We start from the raw sequence: 14,959 nt of genomic DNA on the forward strand, positions 1-14,959 counted from the left end.
TCAGGGTATGTTAGATCTACAGTGATAATCTAACTAAACGCCTTTCTTCTAATTATGGAACAACACCAAAAAAATCAGGCTGTATGTATTTTCCCTGCAGGGACACAGACAGAACATCCTGACATCTTCCAGGACCAGGTCTTTAGCTAAATCCAGAGTCAGCTCTGAAATAGTAAATGAAGTACTGCAAATAAAAGATAGATTACAACATACAGTAACTTGAGCCTCTCTCATCTGCCTACTAGGAGGCAAACTAAATTAAAATATGAATGTGAGAAATAAGCTTTTTAAGAAAGAGAAAGCAAGAAACAGGTTTTCCATCCCCACTTCATATTAGGGCAGAGTATTTAAATAAGTACCCTGTGTGCATCATGAGTGTACACACTAACTGCCTATTTTGAATAGCCACGAGACAGCACTGTACCAGTGATTTTAGCACTTGTTAAAATGCTAAATAAATTCAGGGATATGGAGGATTAAATCCTGACCTTACTAAAGTTAATGTGCAATTTGCCAGAAGCTTCAACAAGGCCGATTTAATCTTCTATTTTTCAAACATTTTGCATTACTTAGGACACTTGTGAAGCAGCTGATTGAAGCACACAGTGAAATTCTAAAGACCCTGAATCTGCTCTCAGCTCTGACTTATTACATGATCTCGGTTGAGTAAGGTATTTTATTTCTTCATACCTACATCACCCCATCAGTACAGTGAAAATAACGTTCATGTAAAACACCGAGATCCACGAAAGAAAAAGTCTCAAGGTGCGTGGCACTACTCCTGTCATTTCACACCTTCTCACACTCCAAAGCACTTCGGTGATAATAAGGTTCACAAACACTCAGGATAAATACAGTATTAAGCATCTCTGACAGCTACAAAACACCCTGGAAGATATATCCTTCTCCAACCAGCCATTAGCAACAGCATCTCTTCTTTTTTTTTTTTTTTTAAACATATTTAACCTGGTTTCCTGAAGCAGAAAGACTTCTACAGTGTTTTGTCAGTGACACCTCTCCCATGCTCACCCGACTCATTCAACTGATTAATTTGAGCATGTGTCGGACTGCAAAAACATTGAGTCCCTAACGTTCCCTCAAAGCCTGGTACTAGGGAACAGAGCTCCCAAATAGCGGTACTAACGAGGTAGGGCATAGATAGCTTAGTCTTTTTCTGGTGGTGGTGGCCAGAAAACCGGAATGCACGTGTCAAATGGCCAGGGAGTGTGCAGAGGGCTTGGGTTAACCTGGGTGTGAAGCACAAGCTGAATCTGAAAGGATTGGGGAAATAAAGCCCGAAATGCAAGATGTGAAGGATGGAGGACTTGTGGCAGCAGGTTGGAGGGAGACGGAAGGGGCCTGGGCAGCAATGAAGAACGGGGAAAAACTTGCTGTCCTCAGTGAAGCAGTGTTGGGAACAGGCCACAAATGTTTTTAGAAATCTGGTTGTCTTCATTATTCTGTTACAGAGTCACACAACGGCCCTGAAAGCAATTTAGATCAAAGTAATAGCTTTTGGACTTTGCACTGGAGGTGTAAAAATCTGTAATCACCACGAACAAGTTTCAGATAACATGAGCCAGGCAGTAAGAAAGCAGCTATTCTGCCGGAACATAATAACTGACAACTGGATGACAGTTGGATGAAGGCTGCTACTGTTGACAGAAGAAAACATAGTCAAGCTCAGGCAAATCAGCACAGCAAGCAAAGACTTTTCCAGGCCTGTGCTCCTTAGGAGACCTGCTAGGCTGCAAACTCATGCCGTCCTCTAAGAATAAACCTGTTTGTTTTAGATAAGATGCTATGGTGATAGCATCATGAACAAACAGGCCATTGCGCCTATAGTGGAATCAATGAAGAAGATGTACAGGTAGAAAAGGTAGGAGTTTTGCCTTTAATAATGCTTCTACAAGCGACGTGAAAAGCCTGGGGGAATATCAAGTACAAATTTCCCATAAGCCATGTTACCGTTTCTTCATCAGTATCGCATCCTTCTTCTCAGAGTTCAGCTACAGCCACCCATTTCTCACAGTAACAAAGATCTGAAGAAAGGATCTCCTGGTCGCTGAAACCATGTCTCAGTTACTCCAGACTGCGATATCACAATCACATTCATAAGCCTAATCAAGCTTCACCATATTTATATTTACCTTCTCTTCCTCTTCGGTAACTTTGGAAAGCTATTCCAAAATCTCCGTCCTGACCGAAAACTCCCAGCTTCCTGCCTCATTTTATGCAAGGCTACTTCTTGTTTTCTTCTTCTCTGCCCAAATCAACGTTTCTAATTCTTAAAAGGTTATTTTCCTTCTCTCACAGATTTACAGAGGTCATTTTATGTCCACATCTATCCTTCAAACAAAAGACTGATGCTCCTCTATACATTTCCACAGTTAGTTTTCTTGAAGATGGGGATTATTCCAGACAAGGTCTTACCAAAGCCTTGCTTGGCTGCTGCATTAATACTTTCGTCTCTAAAAAGAGATATCCTGAAAAAAATTATTTTCACAGCTGCATTCACCAGTGGCTTATTCATATTACAGACCAAGACATTAAGAACTTTTCCTCTTCTGCTATTTTCACATGGTGATCTCATGGTTTGCAGCAACCCCCCCGCCGAATTTGACCTCAAACTTCCTTGAACCACATCTCATCCCATCTCTATCACTCCAGCTTCACGACCACCAGATGCTGCTTGTGCATCCTCTCTCTTTCAGTGATGCTTCCCAGCCCTGCGAGGCTTCCTCAGTGCCCTCTTACTTTTTGTGTCATTGTAAATAAATACAATTTTGAGGAAGATGAGTTTTTAAATGGATGTTTGAGAAACTCCACTAATAATCCTGAGTCCATACTTCCTTTGTCAAAGCCACCCAGCGTTTCTTGCCTTCAGCCACTTTCCTCTCTACCACGTTCCTCTGCTTATCCCCGCTCCGTCACATTTCTGGTAGGGCACAAAATCAAATACCTTGGAGAAGTCCAGGCAGCTGAGGTCTAATGCACAAGGCTTTCTCATTCTGCGTGCTTCTGGGGAGCTAGGCACTGGCACTGTTTCCAGCTCACGTAGCTGGAAGCCAACTGAGTATTGTCTGCACATGCAAAAATAGGCAAGTATGCTATAGCCTCCCTTCCTAATATCAGACAGATGGAGGAGATAACAGAAGAAAAATAATCCAAGGAAGACCCCACACTGAAGATGCAGTGCTAAATGGAAGTATTATCTACCGCCCCGGGAGGTGAGTGCCGGAAATAACGGCATGACCATAGCATGTTTATGACAACCCTGCAACACCCACAGGGAAAGAAAGGAAGTCTCTATAGCCAAAAAAAAATGACACGCCTTGCAGCTCCTGCAATAAATATAGGAAACTTCACCCGCAGCAATACAAGGCCCACAACAGAAAATTACCTCTGAACACGGTACACACGTGTCCATGGCGGGACAAGGGCCAGGATTCTGGCCACCAGGTCCACAAGAGTGCTGGGGGGATAGCTCTTGTATCTTCCAGTCTTCCAGAGCTCGTACAGACCAGTGCCACGGATCACTAGTGTGGGATAGAGCTTCATGCCGTCTGGGCGAAAAGCAGGATTCTCAAAAAACTCCTGCAAAAGCGGAACAAAAAATGCAAGTCAGAGCAAAACAAACTACATTTCCTGAGGCTTCAGTGCCCCAACAAAACTAATTTAAAGACAGATTTTGTAAAAGACAATTGTAAGCATGTTTTAAGAATTACTGGCTTACATTGAGTTGCCAGTGCTTATCAGTTTACGACATTTTTTTGAAATAAAGAGTATGTTCTGGATTTAAAGAGCAGGCCACTAAAGAAAAAAAAAAACACATGACAATGCCACGAGTCAAATCTGTACATTACTTCTACCTTTCAGCTCGAATTCAATAGATATTGCACCATTTATTGTAACAGACTCTGCTCAGAATTAGAACAATAGAAATGAGTGTAGTTATCTTCCATCTCAGCAGACCACATTTAGAGATTAATCAATGTGTCTGGGACACATCATTTGAATAGCAATGAAGAAAAACGGATTTATTCTACAATGATGTTCCGAACAAACCCGGAGAACGGGAGGAGAAACTGTATCTCCTGCTAACTTCTATGACTAAATACCAGCAGAGAACTGCAAATTGAGCAGCACTAGCTCGCGCAGTACACAACGACATTGTTTTTTTGCAGATTAAATTTCAGTAGTGACAATTAAAATAAAATCAGTTACAAAAAAATAAAAGAAAATCAAAAACCAGGCAAGGCACCCTGAACGAAGCAACCATAAAATTGACTTAAGCAATGACATGGCCCTCATTATAACAGCATCTACAGGCCACATCCAATATTGGATTAGGCTGCTGCACGCTTGAAATCCACCGCTTGATCCCTCTCAAGGGGTGTCCCTCAGGGGTCCATACTGGGACCAGTACTGTTTAATATCTTTAGCAATGACATAGACAATGGGATCAAGCGCACCGGGTGATTCGACACAGCCAGCATGGCTTCACCAAGGACAAGTTCTGCCTGACCAACCTAGTGGCCTTCTATGATGGAGTGACCACATCTATGGACAAGGGAAGAGCTACTGATGTCGTCTGTCTGGACTTCTGAAAGGCCTTTGACATGGTCCCCCACAACAGCCTTCTCTCTCAACTGGAGAGAGATGGATGTGATGGGTGGACTGTTGGGTGGATGAGGAATTGGTTGGATGGTTGCATCCAGAGGGTAGTGGTCAATGGCTCAATGTCCAGATGGAGATCAATGATGAGCAGTGTCCCTCAGGGGTCCGTGTTGGGTCCAATACTCTTTAATATCTTCATCAATGACACAGTGTGATCGAGTGCAACCTCAGCACGTTTGCAGATGACACCAAGCTGAGTGGTGCAGCTGACATGCCTGAGGGACGCGATGCCATCCAGAGGGACCTGGACAAGCTCAAGGAATGGGCCCATGTGAACCTCATGAGCTTCCACAAGGCCAAGTGCAGGGTCCCCCACCTGGGTCAGGGCAACCTCTGGTATCAGCGCAGGCTGGGGGATGAAGAGATGGAGAGCAGCCCCATGGAGAAGGACTTGGGGGTCCTGGTGGGTGAAAAGCTGGACAGGAGCCGGCAATGTGCACTCGCAGCCCAGAAGCCACCCGTGTCCTGGGCTGCCCCCAAAGCCGCGTGGCCAGCAGGGCAAGGGAGGGGATTCTGCCCCTCTGCCCCGCTCTGGGCAGACCCCCCTGCAGGGCTGCGTCCAGCTCTGGAGCCCTCGGCACAGGAGAGACATGGACCTGCTGGAGCGGGGCCAGAGGAGGCCCCAGCAATGCTCCGAGGGCTGGAACAGCTCTGCTGGGAGGACAGGCTGGGAGAGCTGGGGGGGCTCAGCCTGGAGCAGAGAAGGCTCCGGGGAGACCTTAGTGCAGCTGCCAGGGCTTGGAGGGGCTGAGGAGAAAGATGGGGACAGACTGTTCAGCAGGGCCTGTAGCCACAGGACAAGGGGTGATGGTTTTAAACTAAAAGAGGGAAGAAACTTTTGACAACGAGGGTGGTGAAGCCCTGTCCCAGGTTGCCCAGAGAGGTGGTGGATGCCCCATCCCTGGAAACAGCCCAGGTCAGGCTGGACAGGGCTCTGAGCAACCTGCTCTGGGTGAAGATGTCCCTGCTCACTGCAGGGGTGGAACTAGATGGCCTCTGACAGCCCCTTCCCACCCAAACCCTTCTGTGATTCTCCAGCAGGGTATTTTCATAGTAATTGAAAACAATGTAATTGTTAAGCTGAGTTAATGGCAGGCTGTTTTGGTCCCATCAGTTGCTGTGCTAGCTTTGGTGCTCACTAGCACTCTGCTGAAGTGCTTCAACATGTCCACGTGGCCCAGACCCACTCAGACTTTTTGCTGCATTTCCCACCACTGCTGGGTGTTAAACCAGTTGCTGAAGTGCTCCGGCAATCCTCAGTGTTGGAATAAAGTGCCATTAGCAGCCTGCTGGGAGTAGGACCTCCCCACCTGGGCAGCACTAAGAGGCTCTGTTGGCTCCCTGTGCTTCACAAAATCCTACTTCAACATGATAAAAAGCAGCAAACAGTTTGCTGCTGGCTTAAGCACACCAAAATGGATCTGCACAGACTTGAATACATGCTAGATCTAGCGCAAGGATGGGAGGAGGCGAGCAAGGTCAGAGGAACGGCAGACTCCCTGCCTGAGCCTGCGGCCAGCCCCAGCAGCCTCTGCCCTGCACGCCCGCGCTGCCGTGCCACCCTACCTGCTGTGCAGCTACAGAGAACAACAGACCAGGGAGCTAATCCAGCTGATAAAAAGAAACCAGTTTAAAAAATATCTTTTCCAAGCAGATAAGCCTCCTGAGACATTTATACACATCCTCACTAACAGAGAGACAGGGACAACTGAGTCAGTTTAAGAGACAAAACAAGATCTGGACGATGGATAAAGTCCATGATGCTGCTGCTGCTGCAAAATTAACTGTGAAATCCTGCATTCAGGGTCTGATGAAGCTTCAGCCATCACTGTCCCAGCAGCACTGCTGGCTTAAGGAGCAGTAAGTCCCGGATGGCCTCATAAATAAAAAAAAAACACGAGGAGGAGGTACTTGTTTTAAATTTTGCAGAGTTGTTTTAACTCAGATCAACTCGCTGACTTGCGATAACTGCGGCTTTTGCAAAATAGATGCGCCAAAAGTTGCTGCTGAGAACCCCATCCAGGCACAGCCTCGTTACGCTCAGCTCGTTACAGAATCACTAGACAATTTGGTTCATACAGAAAGAACGACACACGTTCTCCACCCTTAGCCTCCAGGAGGGATATCCAACTTATTTCTCCTCAGAGAGTATCCAAGACACAAGACCAAGCATCCAAGACAGGTAACGCACCTTGTATCCCATCAAGCTGCGCTATCTGTAAAGTAAATGGTTTCCAAGGAAGTTGGCCAAAGGCAGATAAAGACAAGATAACTCTGAACCCCAATGTCAAGGTGCTCGCTTTGTCGTGAATGCAGATACAAGGTTGGCCTCCTCCTTTCCTCAGGTCTGTTTATGCATTCTACAAGCACTCCTGTTCATCATGAATCTCACATCGCTAGCGTGAGACAAAAACCCCATGCTTATCTTGCCAGCTCCGTGAAACAATAAAATCATCATCGCCACCTCTGAGGACAGGACATAAATGACTTATTTGGAGGCGCTCTGGACTGGTTTGTGCTGCAGCTCTGCCGGCAGCAGATGTGATGGCTCCCTGCCCTGCCCACACTTCCAGCCACATCGTTCTGCTCCCAACCTCGTGCCAGCTCTGATTCCTAACGGACCCTTGACCAGGATGACTCACCTCACTGATGCAGGAGAGCCCAACGTGCATTTTGGGGAGAGTGGGTTTTTTGGTTGTTCTGGTGTTGGGCTGGGTTATGGAGTGGTCTATTAAGCACCACTCATGAAACATAGAATATCTCAAGTTGGAAGGGACCCATAAGGATCATCGAGTCCAACTCCCAGTAAGAAAGTAAGGTCAGAAACAGGATCTGCCCCCATGTGACAGCAGGGAACCATTACGTCTGCTTAATGCATCTCTTGGAAGTGTGTCCCCTCCCCTCTGCCCCAACGGTTTAGTTGGACTTTATAGGTCAATACTGTCACTGGTGGCTGTCAGAGAAGGCAGACATGCTCTGTCCTTGGCTGACCACTCTTACCACTTCTTCTGTGCTGGGCCTGCTGTGCATCTGATTCTCAAGATGCAGAGATGGGGAAAAAAATAAGTCACTGGACTAATTTAAAACCAATCAGCTGAAGCAGGTGTATAATCCATAGTCATATAGCATATGAGGTAGCATAGGGTCAGAAAAATAATTCAGAATCCTGTTGTCTTTGAACAACCCAAAAGGACAGACTTCCCATCTTCTGTGGGTAGTTAGAGGTGCTCTAATGTAAAACAAAGCAACTGTGAAAGAAGGAATAAAAAAATATCATGTAAGAGGTGATTGTTCTGACAAGAGGAGCTCTACGGCCAAGCAGCACTGACGACGAGAAGGACAGTAAGGTAAGGAAGCAATGATGCTTCCCCAATGAGATACAGGAAGGTAAATAAACCACTCCAGCAAGGAAAAAAGGCTTCCAGTAAGGTTATCTATTAATATTCACAACAATACTGAATGCAAAAGCATATGAGATTCACCCGTCAGAATATTTAAACATTCACTGATTTACATTGCAGATTAAAGGCAGGCATCAACACAGCACTGAGGTTAAAGCCATCCAGCAGTCAAAGGCAAGGTCAAAAGTTAAGGTTTCTAATCACATCGTGAATTTTGCCGCTTCACACACGCTGCACATTTTATGTCAATATATAAAGCTAGCTGATAATGCTACTTCATATTTCAGCAATGCTGGCATTAAAAAAAAATCAACATATTTTCATATTTCTTTCTTACACTATTTCTCAAGATATTCCTCAAGTTTAATTATTTCAAAAGTAATTCATTTGAAACGATATAACAAAGCACTGTCTCTTTTTTCCCCCTGAACCTCTTTTTCCAGCAGTAAACTTTAAATAGTTTCTGTAAATCCCAATATTTAAAGGCTTAACCTCTTCCAATTTACAAACAGTTTTGATTAAGTCTCTCATGAAACAAAGGAACTATAAAATGCTAACACACGCCAAGCTTTAATAGGAATTGTAGCCTTTTCTTTTTTTAATTAGACACCTTAAAAGGTGTCTTTGAGTGATAAAACTGTTCAGAACAGTTTACTGCCAAAACAAATTCAATCCCTAAAACAACGTTTCTTCCAGAGACCACCATCCATAGCATCACTGGAGTCAACAGGAGGCTTTCCATCAGCTCTAGCAAGCACTCAACCAGGGCTTAAATCCACGTCTGCTAATGCACTGTGAAGTTAGAGTTTAAAGATGACCTAGAGAGAAAGGATCCTTACGTATTTCCAGTCTTTCTGAATCACTTGAGGATGCAGCATAGTGCTCTGGCATGCAGGAATACTCCAAACGGAAGCACATACAACTTCAAAAGCTACTAAACCCATTTTCTTTGAAGTTTTCTCCCTTCTAGCCAAAGACTGTAAGCCATCTAGCATTTAACATCTCGTATAATGAAGATGGATGCTAGAGTAAAATTTTAAATTTGTGTGTGTAGATGATAGCCAGGACGTGAGAGATTATCATACATAATTGTAATTAAAAAAAGAGATAAATTCAGATAAGCTGAAACTTAAAATAACCTGGAGGTTCATAAACACGGACCTTTTATCCTCTAAAATAACGTTTCTCATAACCTTGCCCAACTTACGTGGTATTAGAGAAAGGTTGAGTAAATTTTCATGGTAAGTAACATAATGTGTAACCAGAGAACCCTGGATTCACAATTTTTTTTTTGCTTCACCTGAGCTCCATTAAACATACTTTACTTGTAAGAACAGCTGCTCTGCGAATTACAAACAATGAATCTTAATAAGATCCCATCAACGCACATTCAGTCTGCAAGGTTATACAAGTTAGCCACTAACATGTTTTATGAGAACAGTAATTGATTTTAGTAGCATATGCCTTTGTTGTAGAAGTTCCCTGTTATTAAAGCTAATGGCATCTATAGGATCCATTCATCCACCACCTCATAAACTCACTACCACTATGAATAATCAGGGTCCAATGGGTGTAAAATTAGTCATTTAGATGCCAAGAAGCCACTGATTTTTCCATCAAGGCAGACGTATCAAAGCGCATGATGGAATCCTTTTGTCCAAGTCCCATCAATTGCTTTGAGTCTTAAAAATTGCCTGACATTGTAATTACTGTCCAAGAAAACAGACATTAGCTGAAAACCAAAAGTCAGCCTAACACTACGTGAACCAAAAAAAAGATCAGAATATAAGAGGAGACGGAATCAGGAGATGAAGTCCTGAACTCAAATATTTCACTGTCATGTACATTTCTGATAACCTTTATAAACAGAAAACCCATTAGTCACCCATGTATCTGTTCAGAGTTGCAACAGAAAGGTCATATGATTTGGGATCATGAAACCACACAGTGGTTTGGTCCCATTTTCAAGTTTGGTAATAGCATAACTCAGCCAATTAAAATATACCTTGCAGTTTTGTGCTGATTTTACTGGCCACTTTAATTACTGAACAAATTAGAAACATCTTTTGAAGGCACCCAAAAGCTGCATTTCTTCAAAAAGAGAAAAAAATATTATTATATGGGATGCCGCTTCATCTTTTTACAGACCAAAGATTCAGTTGCCATCTTTCATCTTCCTGTTCTCAAGATGTTCAACTCTTCTAGGAGATATCAGCTGCAGGACAAGTGCAGCAATTTTTAAAAGCTATTTACTAAAATCTCAGGGTTTGTTAAAAAATAAAGGTCACCAAAATCTATTTTTTAATGACCGTCCACTAGCAGTCAGGTGCCACTCAACCTGATTGTTGAATTGGTTCCTTTACTATAGTCCCTGCATTAAACAGATGATTAAATTAATGTCCGACTACATTAAGATTAACATTATCTTAACTCTCCAAATTACAGCATTCCTTAGCTCCATCAGCTGCATTATTTATAACTATGAATACTGGTAGCACTTGAAAGCTACTGCATTGAATGACACTTTCAACTCTACAGGGAACGAACAATCACTTAGGAGTTTAATTATATGCATTGGCTCAAAAATGTGGCTCCGTTTTAACTTGAAATTTGCATTTTCCCCTCTTTCTCGTAAACGCTAGTCTAATTAAAATGTAAGGATAGGATCTGCATTCACTGATACTGACAATGGCCTACTGACCGAGACGTATAGAGTAAATTGTGCCTTTTTACTGCCTTTGGAGCTGCCTGGGAGCACACACATCATCAGGCAGCAGTTGTCACCTGGGAAGAAGGGAAAGGCAGTCCCAACAGCAAGCTGAGAGGTGGTCATTTTAAAGTCACTTAACATCAATATCTTTCAATTATGTGACCTTAGACTTCCTATTAAGTTACCAAAACATAGTAAGATACTCCTTGTTAGCTGCTCTGAACATCATCTGCTTGCAGACTCCGACTTGTGCTAAATGAGAAGATTCCAGATCTAGCTTACCACTCAGTGGGATAATGATGAAAAAGAATCATATTTACTGTATTTACATATTATAAGTGCATATTTGTTACATATTGCAATCATATACACACTGTGCAAAACCAGCAGAGCACACGTGAACACTCCATCCCTGGAAACATCCCAGGTCAGGCCGGACGGGGCTCTGAGCGATGTGCTCCAGCTGAAGATGTCCCTGCTCGCTGCAGGGGGGTTGGACGAGATGACCTTTAAGTTCCCTTTCAACTCAAAGATTCTATGATTCTATGATCCCGAACGCAATGCAGACCATTCGGTGATGATAAGGCAGATCAGCCCTGCTTCCCTTCCCCGAAAGGGAAGCAAACTTTCTAGCATTTCATCTGCGGCAAGCTGGAGCTTGCTGTTCCACTGACTGCATGCACACCCACTCTTCAAGGTATCTTTACCTGACACTTATTTTAAATACATAGAATTAAAATACAATTGAAACATTTTTCTAATATAATTTGGGGAATTCCCAAAGTTGCCTTGGGTTTATAGAAAGATGGAACATTGATATTACTTGTGCCAAGTAGATATATATATGAGGTCCATCAGGTGTTGTCTGTCCTCAAAGAGCAACACTTTCTGTCCATTCAAATGTTCTTTGGAGGAGTGACTTTACAACGCAATTAGTAAACCCTGTTGCTGAATCAGTGATGTCTGATGCAAACACAGTATGACATAGCAACATTTTTAATTAGGCTCTTCTGAAATGCATATGTTACTTTATATAGTGTGTCATGAACCTCTATTGATTCAAAGGTTAATGTAGAGGAGAGATAAATCAAGTCACTTCTGCTTAATGACTGCACTCATGACAAAATCTCCTACAGATGGGAAAAAGGGGCAAAAAGTTTCTAAAGCAGATGATCCAAATTTCCAGCTCTCCTGAGAACACCTGTAAAGCACTCTGTGATCACGGGAGGAAAGACCATTTTCCAGTTAATAGTTACAACTTTCGTGACTATCAACAGCTACATAATAAAATCCTTTCAGTTCCTGACACATTCAAACTGTCAAATTTCACCACATAGTATATAAATATGATTACTACTAAGCCAAGAAAATAATGACATAAAACCCAACGTTTCTGCTATAAGAGGGTCAGCTTTGCAATGATGAACAACATCTGGTTTTAGCCCATCTGCCTCCAAATCTCTTCAACAGTAGTATATATTAGTGCGTAGAAGAACAGCACATCAGCGATTGTAGCACGGTAATGCACTGTAGGTGAAACAGAAAAGCTTGTTTTCTATTAATTTTGCATATTCATTTTGCTAGTCTTTAAATTCCTAAAGGAAGGGTCTCGAAATACTAAAGAAGTCTTTCGCTAGCACATCACCGAAGACCTGGATATGTCTTACGGAACTATTACAATAGTGCATATTAACAAAAAGGCATGGTTTTGGTTAATGGAATAATCTATATGCTTACTTTAGGATGTTCTATAATGCCTCATATGTAGACCTTGAATGTCAAATAAGAAAAAAGGATTTGCCTGCTAACGCTCAGAGTGAAGAGTGTAAAGGACCTTGTAATTCACCCTTCAAGCTGCAGGAGGCTGTTATGCCTCATCCCTTCCCCAACAGCCTCAAAAACCCCAAATCCACGTGGCCAAAGGGAACTTCTCCAGAAGTGTCTAACACAAGTGAATCCGCACAGCCTTCAGCTTCAGCAAGGACACATTACACATTAAACCCAGGAACAAACTGCTCTTGGGGCGCAAAGCAACAGTTACGGTGGAGACAAACTAATCGACAGGAGCATTTAGTCCACAGATGTGAAGCTGCCTTCAGCAAGGTATTTGCCAAGACTATGCACCTCAGTGTCATAAACACCCTAATTCTCTACATGGTATAAGAAACTGCTGCTGCCAGATGAAGAGGGAACATGCCTGCCTCCCATCCCATGGTCTCTTTTTACCCTTGGACTGTCAGGATCTACAGGTTACCTCCAGTCCAGCACTCTGTTGGATAGTTGCTCTCTCCAAGTTTGCACAGAACTTAGTGCAAGGAGATCCTAGTCTGCACCAGTCCCTGGCATTGCTATAAAACAACTCAATAATTAAAAGAGACATTTCACATTTGGAAGGGGCCTTGGGCATCAGCAGCATGACCTTGGAGCATGGTTTTGACTCCTGAACACAGTATCTATCCAAACACCAAGACAAATCTCTCCAGATTGTGCTCACTGCACCAAGCAGTCCCATCTGCTTAGTCCTGCAGGTGCTCCAAGTGAGTCTCCATTTATTACGCAGTTTTGGAGAAACCCATGAGAATTCCTCAATCAATTTGCTGTGAAGTTTCACCTTCACTTTTACTAAGCACAGAACTCTGGTCTTTATATTTCTGGGAGGGTCAGCTTTTCCCTAGGACTAACTATGGGAAATATAACATTTTTCACTGTCTTAAGTACACACGTTTTGTAACACAGATCCCTCTAAAGCACGTCTTCTACCCTAAAAAATGTTGAGTCCAGCAATTCCATAATGTTTTTGATAATCTAACCCTCCTTCATCAGACCTCTCCTTTCCGTAAGGAGCATCAATACAGGTATGTGCTCTCTCCCACCCTACTCATCCCTGCAAAAGCTTCCCTCATTTATGTTCACAGTAAAACCATTATGCTTTTCCAGTACGTTTTTTTTATTAAGAACCCTGCAACTAAGTCCTCAAAGATTTAATGTGGACATCATGGTTTATCCACCCTGACAGCAAGCATTCAGTTGCTGCTGCTATTTCGTGGTAAAATACGTATTTTACTGAATGATGCTCTGTCTGCCTAAATGTCTGGCAAATTTGCACTCTCTGTCCAAGACACATCCCTTTATTCCTGCGCTCCTTTCCATTTGGCTGTATGTTCCCAGCCATATGCTCATTATTGACTTCAGCAGCAAGGGGCCTTGGTGAAAGAGCCGCCGAAAACAATTTCTGAATGCTGGCTTGAAAAACCACCACTCGAATACACAGAGCAACTGCATGAGCCTATGCAACCCACAGTTGTCTGAGGACTGTTAAGCACAGAAATGATCTTTTGTTTCAGGTAGAGAAAGGGTCTCAACTGTACCTTTATACCTTAGCAGAGCTTTTTTCTGAATGGGAGGCTCTTTTAAAGGTAGTGATTGTTATTATCATAACTTTTACGGCTGGCATGCTGGAGGAAAATGTGTGTGCGGACAAAATACTAATTCAGAATGACAAAGGAAGCAATCCAAGACCCATAATAAATGCAGTTTTTCCACACAGCCTTGCAATTTATCATGTCCATACTAATGGGACAGCAGTATGTACTGTTTCTACGCGGTAGAGTGGAACGTAGCAAAGATCATGCTGCTACTTACACTCCCATCCTTTGCATTTTTGGGTTTAAATTGTGACACCCTGTCCACATTATGCATGGATCCCCAAACGATGCAGAAGATAAGGGACGCAGTTTACCTGTACTGTTCAATTGATTCAGCTATTCTGCTCCCACACATCGTCACACCAAGGGCCGCAGCTTTAAACTTCTGCTTCTTCCCTGCGTGGCACATATCAGAGAGAAGTCTGACGTGCTTTATAGGAAATGTACCCGGAGCCGCAGCAAACACACCCAGTGAGCAAATAAAAGTTATTTCCACACAGACACTGGAGAGGGAGAGATGCTTTGTGCACACAATTTGACCATCTGCAGACGTGAGCACGCACTGGGGCTTTCTCTAGATATTTTATCCACAGAAATATGAGTGCAATTATCTGTGAAAATAGTTTCTAAAAATAGCCTGTTCCTTACTACCATGATTCTCATTAACATAAAAATTACCACGGCGTTGGCCGTAATTCATGAAACTATAATTGTTTCCAAAGTGAAGAGCTTCTTAGCTGTAA

The 14,959-nt window shown here is 43.1% G+C and overlaps 1 protein-coding gene across 1 annotated transcript in view; it reads right to left on the bottom strand.

Annotated features, from left to right (window-relative positions):
* The window catches only part of ELP3 (elongator acetyltransferase complex subunit 3), a gene marked incomplete at both ends in the record, with an annotated part of 97,658 nt that overhangs the window by 36,703 nt on the left and 45,996 nt on the right, over positions 1–14,959 (bottom strand). Inside the window, one exon of the mRNA XM_081997980.1 lies at positions 3,404–3,597. Within this exon, the coding sequence (XP_081854106.1) occupies positions 3,404–3,597 (194 nt within the window). The remainder of the gene's footprint in view (positions 1–3,403; positions 3,598–14,959) is intronic.

Source organism: Phaethon aethereus (assembly GCF_964289735.1).
Source record: "Phaethon aethereus genome assembly, chromosome: 3".
In the NCBI taxonomy this organism is placed as follows: domain Eukaryota; kingdom Metazoa; phylum Chordata; class Aves; order Phaethontiformes; family Phaethontidae; genus Phaethon; species Phaethon aethereus.